The sequence below is a fragment of the Sarcophilus harrisii genome, chromosome 1, assembly GCF_902635505.1.
Source record: "Sarcophilus harrisii chromosome 1, mSarHar1.11, whole genome shotgun sequence".
Classification (NCBI taxonomy): domain Eukaryota; kingdom Metazoa; phylum Chordata; class Mammalia; order Dasyuromorphia; family Dasyuridae; genus Sarcophilus; species Sarcophilus harrisii.
The window spans coordinates 1,012,835-1,031,353 of NC_045426.1; the positions used below are offsets into that span (position 1 = coordinate 1,012,835).

The 18,519-nt window shown below is 60.1% G+C and overlaps 1 protein-coding gene across 1 annotated transcript; it reads left to right on the forward strand.

Annotated features, from left to right (window-relative positions):
* On the forward strand, positions 1 to 18,320 carry PDCD6IP (programmed cell death 6 interacting protein). Its single transcript, XM_031951362.1, has 18 exons — positions 1 to 328; positions 2,369 to 2,423; positions 3,183 to 3,252; positions 5,447 to 5,574; positions 10,592 to 10,745; positions 11,249 to 11,349; positions 11,648 to 11,764; positions 12,187 to 12,409; positions 13,260 to 13,383; positions 13,576 to 13,753; positions 14,417 to 14,528; positions 14,815 to 14,984; positions 15,487 to 15,735; positions 16,033 to 16,167; positions 16,556 to 16,650; positions 17,251 to 17,374; positions 17,513 to 17,727; positions 17,838 to 18,320. Exons 1-18 carry the CDS (start codon positions 120 to 122, stop codon positions 18,010 to 18,012), a joined length of 2,634 nt encoding a protein of 877 aa, XP_031807222.1. The 5' UTR covers positions 1 to 119; the 3' UTR covers positions 18,013 to 18,320.
* The last annotated feature ends 199 nt before the right edge of the window (positions 18,321 to 18,519 follow it).

Below are 18,519 nucleotides of genomic sequence, written 5' to 3' on the forward strand. Positions count from 1 at the left end.
CGTGCCGCTGTGACGTAGCCGACGTGCGCGCCCGCCCGAGGCTGACGGCGGAAGTGCTGACCCGACCGAAGGGCCGGGGAGTGGGCGGCGGCGGTGACGGCTGCCCCGTTGTCGCCGCGATGGCGACGTTCGTGACGGTGCAGTTGAAGAAGGCGGCCGAGGTGGACGTGGCGCGGCCGCTGACCAAGTTCATCCAGCAGACGTACCCGGCGGGCGGCGAGGAGGCGACGCAGTTCGGCAAGGCCGCCGAGGAGCTGAGCCGCCTGCGCCGGGCCGCGCTCGGCCGCCCTCTGGACCGCCACGACGCGGCGCTGGACACGCTGCTGCGGTGAGGGGGGCCCGGGCGGGGCGAGGAGAAGGGGCGCCCCGAGCCCCCCCTGCCCTGGGGGAGGGGCGCTCGCTGGGCGGCGCCCGCATTCCTGCACGTCCCCTCCGGGGCTCAGGTAGCCAGGTGTGGCGCGGAAGTGGGGGCGGGGAGGTCACGGGTGCGCGCCCCGCCCCCTCGGCCCATTTGGGACGGTGGGGACTTCCGGGAGAGGGTGGGCGGCCGGGACGGTCAGCGGGCTGGGGGGGCGCTCCCGCCCCCTCCCGCCCCCTCCCGTGGAGCCCGGAGCTGCCTCGGTGGGACAGAGACGTGGGGGGGAGGGGGATATCCGAGAGGGTCTGGGCTTTCTTGTGCTTGGACAACTTGAGAAAGAGCTGGGGGTCTCAGTGGCCTGCAAGCTCCCCTCTGAGGGCCCCGCCCCCCGCCCCGTTTCGGGAGCCTGGGGCGTGTCGGAGGAGAAGGAGAGCGGGTGACTCGGGGTCAGCCGTCCGCAGGGACCGCATTGGGGAGCGGGAGGCTCCAGCCTGAGACCGTCCCCGGGACCGAGATCCTGGGCAGCCCCGGCCCACCTCGAGGGGCCCCGTGTTTCCCGCTCCCTGCCCGGGTGAAAGGGGGCCACAGCACGGCCGGCTGCCTGTGCCCCTTCCGCTCCCGCACTGACTCCCCGGGGGGCCCCTCAGAGCCCCCCGAGCTGGCGTTTGGTGAGGGCGCTGAGGGGCGCCAGGGAGGGCCCTGCCCCCGTCCCCCTCCCCACCCTCCCGAGGTGACTTTCTCAGGGGAAAGGGGGCCCCGTGTCGGGTTCCATGGTTCTCCAAAGTTAGGGGGGGTCTCCTAGTGGCCCCACCCTCATCCTGGGCTCCTGAGGGCCAGGGCGGGGCGCTTCCCGTCTCTGGACTTTCCGCTTTCTTGCCCTTTCTCCAGGCCCCCTGGGGTAAGCGTCTCCTTGCCTGATTCCCAGATCCCTCAGCCCCGGGGCCTCCTGGGAGCCCGGCCAGAGAGGAGCCCCTCGGCACCGCCCCCCGCCCCCACAGGACCAGCCTCCTTTAGGGGCGTCTTCCTGCTTCCGGTGGGGCCCCCGGACCCCAGGTGTCCGCTCCGGGCCATTTCGGACTTGGCTGTGTCTGCTCTTGGGGGGGGGGGGGCTCCTGGAGGGCAGGGACCCCCCCTCCCCGCCACGCCTCTGGTTTGGCCCCCCTGACCCCCTGCAGACGGCCGAGGTCCCTGCCTGGGTTACGGGCTCCAGCTGCCTCTGTCCCCTGGGGCCGGGCGGGGGCTGCTCCTCCGGCCCATGAGCCGCTCCAGGAAAACACATCCTTTCTGAAATTTAAGCCTGAATCCGTTTGTTGCTTGGCATTTTCCAAAAGACTTGACCTTTGGGCAAAGTTTGGCCACAGCTTGGATAAGGGAGGAGTCCGGGCTAGTGCTGAGATTGCAAATCGGGGAGACTGGGAGGATCACGGGGGATCCTTCAGCAGAAACGGGGCAGGAGGAGGACAGGGCATGATGCCCTCAGGAGGTGCAGCGGGCCTTCTGGGGGAGGCGAAGACCCAGGGCCGGGCCCCCATCCCCCATTGCCCCAAACCGTGAGGTGTTTGGGGGGGGCGTGGACTGCGGGGGTTAATTTTCTCCTCTTTACCGTCGGGCGTTTCATGGGACGCTCACTTGATTGGTTCTGCTAGCGTTGTCTGTGGGAGGTTGCAGGGCTTTTGAGACTGACCTTACGCTGCCCCGCAATGAAGGCCCGTCTGCCCGCACTGTCTGTGGCCATGACGGCCTTCAGAGAATTGGGATCGAAGACGTGTCTGGGTTCGGAGCCCGGCGTGCCCAGGGGCCTCACGGATCTCCGCGGCCGTCCTCGGGCTGTCGGGGCACAGGCCCTCGGCACTTTGAGTGACGCCTCTTGGGCCAGCCCGTGGCCCCCTTTGGGAGATCATGGATCCCCTTGGAGCTCGCGTTAGGGGGGCTTGTTAGGAGTTTCTTTAGGAGTAAACTGGCGTGAATGGCACAGATGTGGTCGTTACTCATTTTGGTTTTGCTTTTCAGGTATTATGATCAGATTTGTTCCATCGAGCCCAAATTCCCATTTTCTGAAAACCAGGTAAAGACTTAATTTAGTTGGTTTAAAAACAAGGGCCCCGGGAAACCATCCACTCCCGGCTGCCTCTGTGGGGTGGGGGGACGGGTGGTGCAGCCATGGTTCGGGAGAGGAGCTTTTTGGGATCCTTCTCTGGTTTGTCTCTGGGTTCCCCTGGAGCAGGTCCCATGGAAAGGGCATCCGTGGCATGTGTTTGTTTTTTTAAACAAATAAGCAAATGTTTGTTAAATGTCTATTGTAAACAGATAACTGGTTGTAAAATTATGACACCATCCTTTATCCTTTAGAGCATATACTTGTTTTTAATCATAGCTTTTTATTGACAAGACATATGCATGGGTAATTTTTCAGCATTAACCCTTGCAAAACCTTCCATCACAAGTTTTCCCTCCTTCCCCCAACCCCTCCCCCAGATGGCAGGTAGACCAATGCATGTTAAATATGTTACAGTATATGTTAAATGCAATATATGTGTACATGTACATACAGTTGTTTTGGCATGCATTTCTTGCCTTAGGTTTTGGGGCCCACTCTTGCATCAGGAAGCACGAGGTGGGGGACGGTGGCTCGGGCACGGCCGCTAACGCGGCCTCCCGGGATGGGGAGGAGGTCTCCCTCCAAGGCTCCCTTTGGACTGGTGGGCAGGGGTGCATTTTTGGGTCCCCTGGTTTCCGTTAGTCATTGTTTTCTGAACCCTCCCTCCCAGCCTCCCATGGGCTGCATTGCCTTCAGGAATTGCTTTTCTGTTCTTCCTTAATATAGATCTGCTTGACCTTTACCTGGAAGGATGCGTTTGACAAAGGATCGCTTTTTGGAGGGTCTGTAAAACTGGGTAGGTAATTTTTATCAAAATCAATGCCAGGAAATCTGGTCTAAACAAATTGTTACCATCCGGACAGAGGTTGTCTGTGGCAGCCCCTTGTTAATTGGGAAGCAGCCTCTCCACCGTGCCTTAGTTGGTCTCACGTCCTCAGGCTTACCCCCAATTCCGAGAGCGTGTGGGACTTGCCTAACGGCTTTCAGGGGTGAGGTCGGATTGCAGCTCCAGCTCCCAACAGCCGTTCCTTTGCTTCCTTCTCCCCCTGTTCCACGTCCGCTTGCCTCCCTTTCTTTGGGCTATGGGCCAAGGCACTTGCTTCTGGTGACTTTGCTTTCTGATCACTCTCTCCCTTCCTAATATTTGTCTGTGGCTTTCCTGTTGCTGGTATTGTTAGGAGATAACCCAGGATGAACACAGATGTGTCCACTTACCACCCTTCCTCCAAACTACTTTGTAATGTATTTTTAAAAAAGGCCAGTTCCCCCCGCCCCCCCCCCAAAAAAAAAAGATTCTTGTCCTCCATTCTCCACATAGTTTTTTTTTTTTAATTGTATTTTTTTGGGGGGGGGGGCAGCACAGTGAATAGAGCACCAGCCCTGAAGTCAGGAGGACCTGAGTTCAAATCTGGACTCAGACACTTAGCCCTTCCTAGCCGTGTGACCCTGGGCAAGTCACTTAACCCCAGTTGCTTCAGGAAAAAAAAAAATATATATATTTTTTGTTACTTTTATTTCTCAACATCCTCCTCCTTCCTCCAATGAGAGAGTATCTTCTTTAACAAAGAATGAAAAGGAGAAAATGTGGCTCTGCAAGGTTCCCCAGTGCCCTAGCCCAGTCTGACGGCTAGTTCCTCACAGCTCGAGCTCATCAGAGCAGGAGCAGGATGTAGTCTCCCCTCTTCCTGGCCCAGCTTGGTCATGACAGACACCGAGGTCTTTGCTTTACGTGTTCCCCAGGCCCAGCGGGCAGCGTGCTGGGCATCCCAAGTGCCAGCTGCATGGGGAAGGAGGAGCTCTTCCCTGGAAATCACTGCCCTGGCTCCTGCCCATTCAGGTCTTCAGTCTGGGTCAAAGAGGGGCTTTTTCCTGACTTTGGCATCATTTCATCATGGTCTTCCCATGATAGGCCAGAACGTCCTGGTGGGTCAGTGAGAAGTAGGGGTGCAGGGTTGCCTTGAGGAGGGGGAGGCTTGGGGGCCGTGACCTGCTCAGGTAGTTCCTAGCCAAGGTTTTGAAGTGTGAGATGCCGCTGCCCCCTGCGTGTGCCCAGCTGGTCCCCCTTGGCTTTTGCTTCTGCTGCTGTTCCTGGCTCCCCCCCCCACCCCCCCCTTCCTTCTCAGGAAAGCAGCTCGAATCTGTGCGATGGGGCTTTTCCCTTCCCCTGATCTCTAGCCCTCGCTCTGCAGCACTTAGCATTCTGTGAGACATATGTGTGAGTCTGTAATTACGGTTATTAAACCGCCCCCGACCCTGCCTGTTGTAGTGGCTGGGGAGCCGGACTCACTTGTTTTTAATCTCTTTGGGGATCTGTGCCTAGCAGTGGGATCATTGGGTCAAAGGGTAAAGCACGATTTTGCAGCCTTTGGGTGTAGTTCTTTGATCACTTATCAATTGGGGAATGGTGCTTATTTTTTATAAATTTGATTCAGTTCTCTTTACCTTTGAGAAAGGAGGCCTTTATTGGAGAAATTTGCTTCGCAATTCTTTTCCTAATTAACTGTTGCTATTTCCCTTGGTCATTAATTCTCTTTTCACCCAAAGTGTTTGCTTTGGCCCACCCCCTCCTCCAGTGTATTCTCTCTTGGACTACCTCCTCCTCCTTGTCCTCTTCCTCCAGCCTCCCCCTTCCCCACCATCTCCCCCTTTCTCTCCCTCTCCTCCTCGCCCTTTCCTCTCTCCCTCCTCCCCCCATACCCTCCCCCTCTTACCTCTCCAGGGCCCTCCCCTCTGATGGGCCTCCTGTTGTCCTGGGGGAGAAGGGGAGGGACTTGCCTTGTTGGCTGGGTGTGGTGTCCCGCCCACCTCCTCAGAGGGGCTGGTTCCTGCCCTCCTGCCTCCCGGGCTTTAGGCTTTGCAGGCCGACAGGGGGCCCTCTGCACTCTGGGGGAGCCCCAGTTCGTTGGCGGCCTGGGGCCAGCGGCAGGTGTGGCGCCCGTGGGGAAGCCGTGGGGACTCTGTCTTCTCACCCGAGTTGTTTTCTTGCACAGCGCTCGCGAGTTTAGGCTACGAAAAGACGTGTGTGCTGTTCAACTGTGCGGCCTTAGCCAGCCAGATCGCGGCAGACCAGAATCTGGACAACGATGAGGGATTGAAGGTCGCCGCTAAGCATTATCAGGTAGGATGGATGTCCCCGGCCGACCCCCTCCACAGCCTCCTGAGGCTTTGGGGGGCCTGGAAGAAGGTTCCCCTCCATCTGGAGTGCCCTCGGGGAAAGGCGTTCTCCCCATCTGTTAGCCAGGCTTTTGTGGGAAGACCTCTCGTTCTGCAGCCGGACCCCCTCTTGGCCGCCTCCCCGTGCTGCTCGGCCTGCACACAGCCATGGCCCCTTGCTGTCGGGGGCTGCAGTGCTCCCCTTTCTTTAGATTTGTGAGCACACTGGCTGTTCCAGTTAACACCATTTCTTTTCTCTCTCCCTCCCTGCTCTGAGAAAGAGCCAAGTCTTTGTGGCACATGGGCCTCTCCTGCTGAGCAAGGTCCTCCTGTGAGTGTACCCTTTGTTGCCCTCTGGTGAGGGTTGGGTTCTGGCCACATGGGCCCATCACGCTCCTGGTTCTGCTCCTCACCTTCCACCTTGCTCAGCCTGGGTCCTTCCAGGCCGTTTTGACATCATCCTCTCCCTCTTCCCTTGCAGTTCCCCAGTTGAGGATAAGGGGCTGCCTCAGTTTCCAGTTCTTTGCCTCAACAAAAAGCTGTGACAAACCCTCATTCTGTGGCTCCGAGTTCTTATTTGTCTTATCTCCTTGGGTGGGGGTGGCCTGGCTGTGTGGGATGAAATCACGGAGCCCAGTGACTTCTGGGAGCAGAGTTCCTCGCTCTTGCCCCCAGCTCCTCCCCACAGCCTTCGTCCTGTCCACAGTGGGGCTCCTCCTGGCCCCCGAGAGCCTTGCTTTGTGCCCCATTTTTCTTGTCTTGTTCTGAGGGGACCTGGCTCCCCCCACGACCATGCATCCTGCTGCCCCCTCCCATGCTGTCTGTTCCCTTAGAAACCAGAAGAGGAAGCTGGTTGGTGCTTCCGGTGCCTTCTGAGAGAAGTACTCCCTCCACTGAGGTGCTCCACGTCTCTTAGATCTCTGGCCTTGCACCTTTAGAAACAACCCAAGGGACGTCTTTTGTTCTCATGCTAAGTCATCCCCCATGTAGTCAGTGGCATACCTCCCCCAGTCAAGAAAAAGCAGCTGAGCCAAGGGGGCTTGCAGCTCCCAGGGGGTAGGGGGGGCTCCACCTTCCGGCCCTCCCCCAGCCCTGTGCCTTGGTGCTCTCCCAGGAGACTGACGTCATTGGGGTCTGGGCCCGCCGGAGCCAGATTCTGCTTATCTCCCATCACGTGGGCTCTCCCAGATTTGCCCATGCCTGTGGCTCACCGTTCTTCACGGAGCATGCAGGGAACACGGGGCCCTCTGCCTTTGCCTGAGCAGCCTCCCCTCCCCAAGGGTCTGCCCCTTGGGCGCCTCTAGTAGTGGTGTTGGTCGGGTTACTGCCCTTAGTGAGTCAGAACCTTCGGTCTTCGTGGTCCGTGAAGGTCACGGATCTTCTTTTGGAGGTTCTCCCCTTGGCCTTCTGTGACCGCTGGGGGAGGCTGTCGGTCTTAGACGCTTGTGGCCCTCTTTCTGCTGGACGTCAGACTTTTCATCAGAAATTGTCGGTGCAGTTGGCAGCCTCTTCTCCGAGCTGTTATGGTCGGATCCAGCCACAGCTTTTAAATGTGATGTCCTTGGAGTCTTTAACCTTTTTCTTTTTAAGATTGGAAGCTGGAAGAATCCTCCTGGTACACTACTACCTTTCTACACATGAAAAAATGGAATCTTTTGCAATTGGTTTGGTCAAAGGATAGAAATAGGCAGTTTTCAGATGAAGAATTAAAGTTCTCCAGAGTTACGTGAAAAAATGTTCTAAGTCATTAATTAGAAAAATGTCAATTAAAACATCTCTGAGGTACCTCCTCCCATCTCTCAGATTGACAAATGTGACAGAAAAGAAAATGGAACGCTGGTGCATTGTTGGTGGAATTGCAAACTGACCCAACTACTCTGGAGAGAATTTGGAACTATGCCCAAAGAGTTGTCGAGGTGGCACGACCTTTGCCTCAGCAGCGCCCCCTGGCTAGGTCGGCAGCCCCCATCCCCCCCCAGTTATGGGTCAGAACTTGAACCAAGGTGCCAAGTCTGCGGAATTCATAGAGAGAATGATTATTTAGCATGATATTTACCAGTTCTCTAGTTCAGAACATGTACTTAGTACTTGCTAGAGTTCCACAAGAATCACACCTTTTAGAGAGCATCTGTAAGCTCGGAACCTCAGCCAGGATTCAGTTGGGGAGATTCAGAAGCCAGAGCTCAAGCTCTTGGAAGCAAGACTACAGAAGGCCCCTATTAAAGCTAACCGGCCCCCAGGAAAAAAGACAAGACTTTGAAGGAAATAAAGGATTTGGACTTTAACCCCTGGCTGCACTTGTGATTACTGACTGAAATGAAGCTGCCTCCAGAAGCCCCCAAGAAACCTGCTCCCAGAGAACATTGCATTTTAGAGAAGAACATTACGCCCCCCAACACCCTTGGCTAGGTCTGTGTCTCAGAAAGGTAAAAAACCAGACAAAGGACTTACATGTGCAGAAATACTTAGAGCGCTTCTTTCCGTTGTGGCAGAGAATTGAAAATGAGGGGAGGCCCGTCGTTTGGGGGATGGCTGACTGGACCGGGGTTTGGGATTGTAATCCTGTCGCTCTCCAAGAAACGATGAGCAGGCCGGTTTCTGAAAAGCCCGGGGAGACGTCTGTGGACAGCAAACAGAACCAGGAGAACCACAAGAGAACGCCACCCTCACGCGGGGCGACGTGGCTCTTTTCCGCAGCACGGCCATCCCAGGCTTGGGGTGCAGAGCCACGGAGGCCGAACGTGGACCTGGTCATGCCCCTTTCCCTGCGTGTTTTATGCTGTGGTTTTTCACAACATGACCCAAGGGGGAAAAGTGGAATCTCAGAGAAACGCTGCTGGGTTCCCAAAGGTGCAGAGTGGCAGAGACGGGAGTGGGGAATTCGGCCCTGGGTGAGGCTCTTCTTCCAACCCCCAGCCCCACCGCCATGCTCTGGCATGTGGCCTTCTTAATCAAGCGGCTCCTGGCTCTCTACCACCACCATTTCTTGACCTTTTCCAGCTCGGCCCGGCCCCCACAGGGACGGTCTTGCCGGCCCGGAGCCGGGGGTCGGGTCCCAGCTCGGCTGTGTACTCTCCATACGTTGTGCGACCATGCAGGCTGTGCTTGAACCTTGGGCCCGTCCTGGCTGCCCCAAGCACAGCAGGGGGTGTGTGATTATGTGTGTGTGTGTGAGAGAATGTGTAATTGTGATTGTGATGTGTGATTGCGATGTGTGTTTATGTGAGTCTGTGATTGTGATGTACGTGCATGTGTGTGTGATTGTGTGATTTTCTGTGTGAGATTGTGAGTGTGTGATTGTGATGTGCGTGCACATCAGCTAGAAGGCAGCTGTACCCTGGGTGGTGAGCGATGGCGGTGCCGTGGTTGGACCCCAGAATGGCTTCTTGTAAAAGGTGGTGCTTGGGCCGGCTCTTGAAGGAAGGGCAGGTGCTGGGGTGTCTGAGTGGGGACTGCAGGGAACAGAGCCGGGGGAGCCGTCTGTGTGTGGGGACACTGGTGAGATAGACTCTTGGGCCTCGGGGTGATGGTGAGGGGCCAGAAAGTTCGGAGAGGGGTTGGGTCCTGTGGGCCTTGGGGGCCACACCCAGGCTCAGTGGCCTGGTTGATTTGGGGAGGGGCTGCAGGGTTAGAGATCTAGGTCCAGGAGACCGTGTAGGACGGCGCGGTGATCCTGGTGGGGGCTGCTCTGGGTCTGGCTGTGGGAGTCTGGAGCAGAGGTCATCTTGGAGGGATGGGCCAGGCTTTGGCGTGGCTGACCGCGGGAGCCTCAGCCAGCAGTTGGGGGGCAAAGGTAAGCTCCGATTTAGATGGTTCCGCTTGGGGTGTCTGTGGCCTGAAATGTCCGGGCATCAGTTGGGGAGGCTGACCCGGAGCTCAGGAGAGAGACTGGGATGGGACTGCTAGAGGTGGCGGTCATCTGCCAAGAGGTGCTATTTAGACCATAGGAACAGAGGAAGGGAGCCCAGGACAGAGCCTCAGGGGCCCCCAGTGTGGGGGTGTGGCCCAGACCAAGATCCCAAGGGAGAGTCCCAGAGAACGAGGAGCGAGGCGGACCAGAACTCTGAGAGGGGGACAAAGGGGGTTCTGAGCATCCTGGGAGCATCGATGGCCAGGAGGGCCGGGCCCTTCTGACTGATGATGCGTCAGACTTTAATGGGGTGAAGGCTGCGGGGCGGACGTCAGAGAAGATGGAGGACTGAGGGGAAGACTTTGGGGAGAAGAGCTTCCGGTGTAATTGGGGCTGGAAGTGCCCTGAATGGGACCAGCTCACGGGGTGAACACTCCAGCCTCCCATGGATTTAGGAAACGTCCACTCACTGACTCTTTTGCCAAAGTTGCTTGTCAGCTGGATTTGGCACCGAATTCGGTGGGGTTGGGGTGTGGCTGTGGCCCTTTCAAGCCCTGCCTGGCCCCTGAGGCGCCGTGATCTGTGTCTCTTGGTCCTTTCCTGTCCTGAGCAAGGTGGATTTCCTCCCTGTGAGGGAAACTGGTGATCCTGCGACAGTTGGGCTTTTGGGGAGGCCGTCCTTGGGTTGAGACCCCTGTGCTGGGGGGGGTGGACCCCAGGGCCCGTCGCATGGGAGAATCCCCCCAACTTTGGGGGGTAACCATGAGCCCAGCTCTTCGGGGCTCCCGGGGATGGGGTTTGGTCTGGCCACCCTCCAGTCTGTGCTGCTCTCGTCCTTGCCTTGTCCTTGCCTCGTCCTCCCTGCAGCAGTGGTGGCTTCTCTTCCTCCTGCTGTGAGGTGCCTTCTTTGGGGACCAAGTCATAGGTGGGGCCATGCTGGACCCCCTGCCTTTTGGGCCCCCCAGAGTGTGGGGCCAGGGCTGGGGAAGCCCCCTTGAGACGCCCCTTTTGTGGCACCTTCGCCCCCCGGTGGGTGGTCCGCCTTTTGTCCTATGTGACCTTTGTGGCCGGGGTGTTCTCCCCACACACGGGGGTGCCTGTGCACCCCACCAACGACCTCCTCCTTCTGCAGTTCGCTAGCGGCGCCTTCTTGCACATCAAGGAGACTGTCTTGTCTGCGCTGAATCGAGAACCTACGGCCGATATAGCTCCTGACACCACGGGGACCCTGAGTCTCATCATGCTGGCCCAAGCCCAAGAGGTGTTCTTCCTCAAGGCCACCAGAGGTGAGGGAGGGCACAGTCACAGGTAGGGGGGGTCAGCAGTCCCCAGCTGTCCTCCGAACCCCTAGGGGGTGGGCAAGGAGCCCGGCTCGCTGCCTGGGTCTGAAAGGGAAGGAGCTGGGGGAGGGGTGCCGGAGCAGGGCCCAGTGGGAGGTCGGGCAGGTGGGGGGGCTGGTGGTCAGCGTGGAAGTGAGGGCAGTGGGGGTGGGCTGCCGCAGAGGGGAGTCAGACGGCCGGGCCGGGATCGGTGCCGAGGGAGGAAGTGTGGGGAGCTCGCCCGCCTGCCTCTTAGCCCAGCCTGCGGTCCTGCTGTCACTGGGAAGAGCACTTACTGGGGTCAGTGTAACACAGCACTGTGCTGAGTGTGGAGTGGTTCTAAGGGCAGGTTCTAGAGTCTGCGCGCCCCTGTGCGTGCTCCCATGTGCCCTGCACCTGCCCACGTGCGTGCTCCTGCTGGGGCACCCTTGCAGGGGCAGGTGATGGCAGCTTTGTTTTTGCTTCTTCAGATAAAATGAAAGATGCCATCATAGCAAAACTGGCCAATCAGGCTGCTGATTACTACGGAGACGCGTTCAAGCAGTGTCAGTACAAGGACACCCTCCCCAAGGTGAGTGAGTGAGGGGAGAAGTGCTGCCAGCCCTGGAAGGGATGGGGGGGTTGGGAGGTCGCCTCTGTCTTCCTGCGCCTGCTGGCCAAGGGCCACGGCTCCACTTGTGTTGTAGGGTGGGTTTAGGCCTGGGTCATTTAACTCTTTCCTAACTTGTTAGATGGGCGGCACGTGTGCACGCGCGTGTGTGTGTGTGTGAGTGAATGTGCACGCGTGCGTGCGAGCACCAGACGGCAAGAGATGTTTCAACCCCCTCCCCCGCGCGCTCTGAGGGAGCCGTCTCCTCGTGCCCTCGCAGGAAGTGTTCCCCGTCCTGGCGGCCAAGCACTGCGTGATGCAGGCGCACGCGGAATACCACCAGGCAGTGCTGGCCAAGCAGCAGAAGAGATTTGGGGAGGAGATCGCCAGGCTGCAGGTGAGCCGCGTGCCCAGCCTCCGGGCTGGCGAGGGCTGAGGCCTTGGGGGGACCCCGAGGTGACCTCTGCGTGGCTCTTGCCTTTGCCCCTTCCCCCATCCCTCAGAGCAGAGGATCAGAACATGGCTGAGCAGGCTGAGCTGTGGGGGGTCCTGCCCCCTCCTCCCTTCTGGAAAACACCAAAGGAGGGGAGCATTTTCTCTGGCTTGGGCCCCAGAATCCCCGGCCTGCCTTTTGTCCTTTATGGTGGTTTTTCTGACGACCCCCTTTGATCCCCTGCCCGTGGGCTGTCCCTGAGAGAGGTCCGGTCCGTGTCAGCGAGGCCTGTCAGAGGCCTGGCCGGGAGTGGGGCCAGTCAGGGTGGCGGGAGGGCCCGGCCTCGCTCTGGGCCACGCCCCTAAATGTGCCGGGTGTCCCCTCAGCACGCGGCAGAGCTGATTAAAACGGTGGCGTCTCGGTACGACGAGTACATCAGTGTGAAGGACTTCTCCGACAAGATCGCCCGGGCCCTGACGGCCGCCAGGAAGGACAACGACTTCATCTACCACGACCGGGTTCCAGACCTGAAAGACCTGGAGCCCATCGGCAAAGCCACGCTGGTGAAAGCCACGCCCGTGCACGTGCCTCTCAGCCAGAAGTTCACCGGTGAGCGCTTTGTGGGGGCCGGAGTTGGGATCGAGTCTGTGAGGGAGAAACCCCTCCCACATTTCGGGGCGTGGGGAATGGCACCCCGTGATCGGGGGACCCCGGGAAAAGCTGCTGGCCCAGAGAATCCCGGATGGGATATGAATTGCCAGGATGTGTGACCCCGAACACGAAATGGGACATTAAGATGAGTTGTGTCAGATGTAGGTGACCAGGTGCATGGGTTCCGTGCGCTTCTGGGTTCTAGACTCCCCGTGTCATTCGGAGTCCGCCCGACTCCTCCAGAATTCCTGTTCTGTCTGTTATGCCGACTTACGAGGTGTTGACGCCATGGGGGGCGAGGCTCTGACCTGGTGGGGACAAGACTGGTCTTAAACATCGGCCTTTTCGCATCTGTTGGCCGCTTTGCAAACTCCGTCGGTTCCCACAGTCCGGAAACAACTCTGAAATACTAGTTTTTCATGTTTAAGAAGTGGTTGGTGCGAATGACTCTGGGAAGTCTGTCTGCACACGTGGCAGGGGAGGGTGCATGAAGGTTCAGTCCGGGGGCTCCAAGAGTGAGCTCCCAGTGGTCCCAGTCAGGGCGGGGCAGCGCCGACGCACATGCACACGCACAGAGTGGCCGGCGCCCGCTGGGTCAGGCTGGGTGTTCGCACCCGTTCCTGGTGCCACGGAGCCTTCCTCCCCAGAGAAGCCTCCTGCCAACAGATGCTTCTCCGTCGGGCTCCTGTCCCTGGGTGGTCCCCAGGCGCCAGCATGTGGACGTCTACTGAGGGGTGCAGTGGGGGAGGGGGCACAAGCCGGGGCACACGGCGGCTCGCTCTCGCTGAGGGCTTTCTGCTGCTTGCAGACTTGTTTGAGAAGATGGTCCCGGTGGCCGTGCAGCAGTCTCTGGCCTGCTCTAACCAGAGGAAAGCCGACTTGGTGAACAGATTAATCGCCCAGATGAGGGAGTCCACCAATCTGGCCAACGGGTGAGTGCCGCGCCCGGCCCGGCCCCGTGGCCCAGAGGCCACTGCACCCTCTGCTCCAGGGCCTCCCACCTTTTGCTGCCCATCTCTCCTCCGGGGTTTGAAGAAGGCCTCTGACCTGCCTCCATGGGAGTCTGGGGCCGGAGCGCTTCCCAGAGGCCATGAGGGGCTTGATTCCTGCCCTCTTCCCTCTAGGGTCCTGGCATCCCTCAACCTGCCAGCGGCCATTGAAGACATCTCTGGGGACACCGTTCCTCAGTCTATTTTGGGGAAGTCGGCCGCCATTGTCGAGCAGGGAGGGATCCACACGGTTGACCAGCTGATCCAGGATCTGCCCGAACTGCTGCAGAGAAACCGAGAGATTCTCGAGGAGGTGAGACCTGGTGGGGGGCGGGGGAGCCTCGGAGGGCCCAGGACGAGTCCTGTCTGCTTCAGCAACTACTCAACCCCCAGCGCGAAGGCTTCCCGCCCCGGCTGCCCCCCTTTGTGGCTCCTGGCCCACAGGGAAGCAGGTTCTGTGGCTTCCTTCACTCCCTCTTTCTCTGGGGTCCTGCAGCTCCAGTCCTCAGACCCCATGGGATTGGTCCCTTTCTTAGCAGCAGCGGCCAAGGGGTCACTGGAGGGGGTCGAGGGTCCTGATGACCTTGTGGCCAGACCTTAGAAAAGCAGAGAGGGAGCTTGGGGCTGCCTGTGGAAGGGGCTGCTCCTTTCTGGTCCCCCTGTCCTGGCTCTCGAGAAGCTTGGGGTCAGAGTGGGGAGATGGTGCCCTGGTTTCCATCCAGGATAGATCGAAGGCCTGAGCACCTGGGGGGGGGAGGGGGGAGGCAGAGAGGGCTTGGCTCTGCTGAATGTGGGAGGGGGGCAGCGAGGAGGGGGCTCTGCCCCAGGTGGGTGGGGGCTCTAAGAAGATAGAAGCCAACTGAATTTTCTGGCCCACAGGGGCCAGAGCAGGAGCTGGGGGAGGGGAGCCACCTGGGCACAGTGGGAGGTGGTGAGCGCTCTCCCAGCCCAGGACAGCGTCTCGTTTTCTCTCCAGGCTTTAAGGTTGTTGAATGAAGAGGAAGCGACCGATAACGAGCTGAAGGCCAAGTTCAAGGAGCGCTGGCAGAGAACGCCGTCCAACGAGCTCTACAAGCCTCTGAGGGCAGGTGCGCGATCTTTGTGGGACCCGCTCTTGCCCTTGGCCCCTCTGCTGTGTCCTCGAAGAACTGAGGGCCCCAATGGGTTCGGGGGGGAGGGAGGATGCAGCTGCAGCCTTGGGGCACTATGTGGCCCCTCCCCGCCTCGGTCCTCCCAGTACGCGTCCCTGAGAACAGCTCACAGCAGCAGCCGGTGGTCTGGTGGCCGTGGCAGCTCCTGATCCCCTCCTCCCCCGGGGTCCCCATGGACTCCACTTGGGGTTCCACGGACACGGCTCTTTCTCCCCCTCTTCAGAGGGGAACAACTTCCAGGCGGTTCTGGACAAGGCCGTGCAGGCCGACGGACAAGTCAGGGAGCGCTATCAGTCTCACCGGGACACCATTGCCTTGCTGTCCAAGCCCGAGCCCGAGCTGAACGCGGCCATCCCCTCGGCCAACCCGGCCAAGACCATGCAGGGCAGCGAGGTGGGGCGGGCAGCACCGAAGGGGGGGGCAGAGAAGGGCGGTTTGGTCTGGGGAGAGCGAGAGCGGGGAGGGGCGGGTGAGATTTTGTGATTGTGTATGATAGCGTATGTGAGATTGTGGATGTGTGTGTGTGATTGTGTGTGAGAGTGTACGTGAGATTGTGTGGTCGTGTGTGTGATTGTGTGGGATAGCGTACACGAGATTGTGATTGCATTGTGGTTGTGGAGCACACATCTGTGTCCACTGTGGGCTGTTGCGTGTGTGTGCAGGACGTATGTACGTGCTTGTGCTGGGACGCTTTGCATTTTCCTGCATGCAGGGAGTCCCCCAGAGGGCAGGGGTGCCTGAGAGTGTGGAGATTCGGGGGCTGTGGCGGGGCATTTTCTCGGGGGCCCCCTTGGGAGGGGCGGGGTCCACCGCCGGCGGGGCTGCTGCCCAGAGAAGAATGGCGCCTTGCCGCCCTGGGTCCTTCCCGGCACGGTCCCTCTGCCGTCTCTTTCAGGTGGTGACCGTGCTCAAGTCCCTGCTGGCCAACCTGGACGAAGTGAAGAAGGAGCGCGAGCATTTGGAGAACGACCTCAAGTCCATGACCTTTGACATGAGGGGCAAGTTCCTGTCGGCGTTGGCGCAGGATGGCGCCATCAACGAGGAAGCGCTCTCTGTTACGGAATTGGACCGCGTCTACGGGGGCCTCACGAACCGGGTCCAGGATTCCCTGAAGAAGCAGGAAGAGCTGCTGGAGAGCATCCAGGTGGGCGTTTGTGGCCGTGCCTGAGTGGGGGGCCTAGAAACCAAAGAGCGAGGGAGGCAGGAAGACCCCTGAGGGGTGCAGCACCTGCCACCTCCAGCTTTTCTTCCCTAGAAAACTTACTTTCTGACTTATGAGCCGGGAGGTGGGCCCCATGATTTGTGTGGGGGTTCTCGGCAGGTGCCTGGGCTGCGGACCCAGTTGGCCGTGGCTCACGGGGGTCTGCACACGGCTGGGGCCTGGAGGCCTGGGGGCCTCGTGCCTGGAAACTGGGGGTGACTCGTCTGTGTTTTGGGGAAGGTCTCGCACCAGGAGTTCTCCAAGATGAAGCAGTCCAACAACGAGGCCAATCTGCGCGAGGAGGTCCTGAAGAACCTGGCGGTCGCCTATGACAACTTTGTGGAGCTCGTCGCCAACTTGAGGGAGGGCACCAAGGTGAGCGTCCTCAGTGGGGCCTCCGGGCCCTTTACCTCGCTGCTCCGGGCCCGCTAGAGGTTGGGGGCTCGGTCCTCCCCGGGAGACCCTGTGGTGCCCCCGGCTGAACAAGCTCTGCCCTGGGGAACCGGGAATGGGGGGTGAGGGGTTGACTTCTGGGGGAGCTGGGCCTTCTGGGAAGGGGGCCTTGGAGACCTAGCCTGGGGTGCTGGGGTGCCCGGGGTGAGAGCCGTGCTCTCGGTCACTTCTGAAGGCCCTGGGCCGGAGTCTGGTCCCCTGGAGAGCTGGGTCACTTTGTGTGTCAGCTGGCTCGGCCCCAGGCTCCCCCGGCTTTCTGCCCTGGAGAGGCACGGCCGCGCTGACCCGGCTCCTCGTTCTCCGCTCCTAGTTTTACAACGAGCTGACGGAGATCCTGCTGAAGTTCCAGAACAAGTGCAGCGACATCGTGTTTGCCCGCAAGACCGAGAGGGACGAGCTCCTGAAGTACGTGGCTTGGGGAGTGGGGGAGGGCAAGTGTGTGTGTATGTGTGTGCGCCCCCTCCCCCTCGGGGCTTGTGTCCCCAGAGGTCTGGGGGTGACCCCCCCACACTGCTGCCCTTTCCTGGCCTCTGTCCCCTGCAGCCTTCTCCATGTCACACCTGCCCCTCCCACACTCCAGGCTGCCCGCCCCCTTTTTGCCCTCTTTCTCAAGGGACCCTTGGCACAGAGCTGGGGGGGGGGGGGAAATGGGGGGACGACCTACCCCTATCGTTTTTTAGCCGTGTCCCGGGCCTTGCAGAGGTCAGCTTCCTGAGGCCCCTGGTCAGCAGCCCCCATCTCAGATGGGCCTCTGGCCTGGAGTCAGGCCGTCCTCCCTCTGCGGGTCTTCTCCCTGTGCCGCCATGCCTTGAGTCAGGCAGCGAGTCTCCAGGGCCCGGCACCGTCCCTGGGGACCCCCGTCTCCTGCCTGCTTGGGGATCCTGTGGGTGGCGGCCCGGCTGGCCCGCTGGTGTCTAGAAGGGGAGGCCCCCCCTCCCAGTTCAGGGCGCTCTGGGCCCCGGCGCAGTCTCTCGCCAGGCTCAATGTCTTTTCCTTCTTCCAAAGGGATTTGCAGCAGAGCATCGCACGGGAGCCCAGTGCCCCCTCCCTTCCGGCCCCCGCCTACCAGACCTCTCCCGCGGCCGGGGGGAACGCAGCCCCTCCTACGCCGGCACCCAGGACCATGCTGGTGAGTGCCTGGCCTCTCACTCAGCCGTTTCCCTAGGGATACCCGGGGTGGGGGTGGGGGGAGAGTCGGGGACCTCCCCAGCAGGGGCCTGTGCTGCCCGGACTCCTCTCATCCCAAGTCCTGTGTGGTTTCTTGTAGCCTTCAAAGCCCCAGCCCCCAGCCCGCCCTCCGCCTCCGGTGATCTCAGCCAGTCGCACCGCCTCTGCTTCAGCCATGGGGACTCCCACTCCGCCTCCGGCTCCGTCCCCGACACCAGGGCTCCCCGCATCCGGCTCGGCCCCCGGTGCGGCCCCCGGCACGGCCCCGTCACAGGCCCAGGGACCGCCGTACCCTACCTACCCAGGATACCCGGGGTAATGCTTCCAGGAGGCTCGTGGCTTGGCTGCAGAGCTTCCTTGGGGGTTTGGGGGGGGGTAGCGCCGTGGAGCGACAGCCCCTCACCGGTGCCCTTTGTCCCCCACAGGTATTGCCAGATGCCGATGCCCATGGGCTACAACCCTTACGTCTACGGCCAGTACACCCTGCCTTATCCTCCTGCCTACCCTCAGAATCCTGCCCCGGCGCCCTACCCGGGGCCCCAGCAGCCGCACTACCCATTCCCTTCGGCTCCCCAGCAGCCGCACTACCCGCAGCAGTAGCGCCTCCGTGGGGCCCGGCTTTAGGTTAGGGGGTGCTCGCAATAAGCCTTCTCTGCCTCAGCCCCCTAACACACCGGACTGTGCCCGAGGCACTCCCGCGGACCCTGCGCCACGGAGGTCACCCTGGCAGGTAGCGCGTGGGCGGAGAAGCTCGCGGCCGGAGGTGGCACCGTGCCCGTAGAGGACGGGGTGAGTGCCCACGGGTCTGCTTGGGGTTTGCCTTCTGCGTTTAGTTTTCAGTATGCTATTTTCTGACAGAATCAGAGCCTTGTAAATCTGGTAACTTAAAAATAAATGACTTAACTGGGTTTTCCTTACGCTTTGTCATTAATTCTCACCGGGCCGGCTCCCTGCTGGCCCTGGTGGCCTCGGGCCCCCTGCCGGTGGTGGGCATTCAGCCTTCTGGGACCCCAGCAGCAGAGCCCAGAGAGAGGCCGGCGGGACCTTGAGCACCGTTTTTGTGAGTAGGTTTTGGTCGGAACACTCTTGTTTGCTTTACTCTTTTTG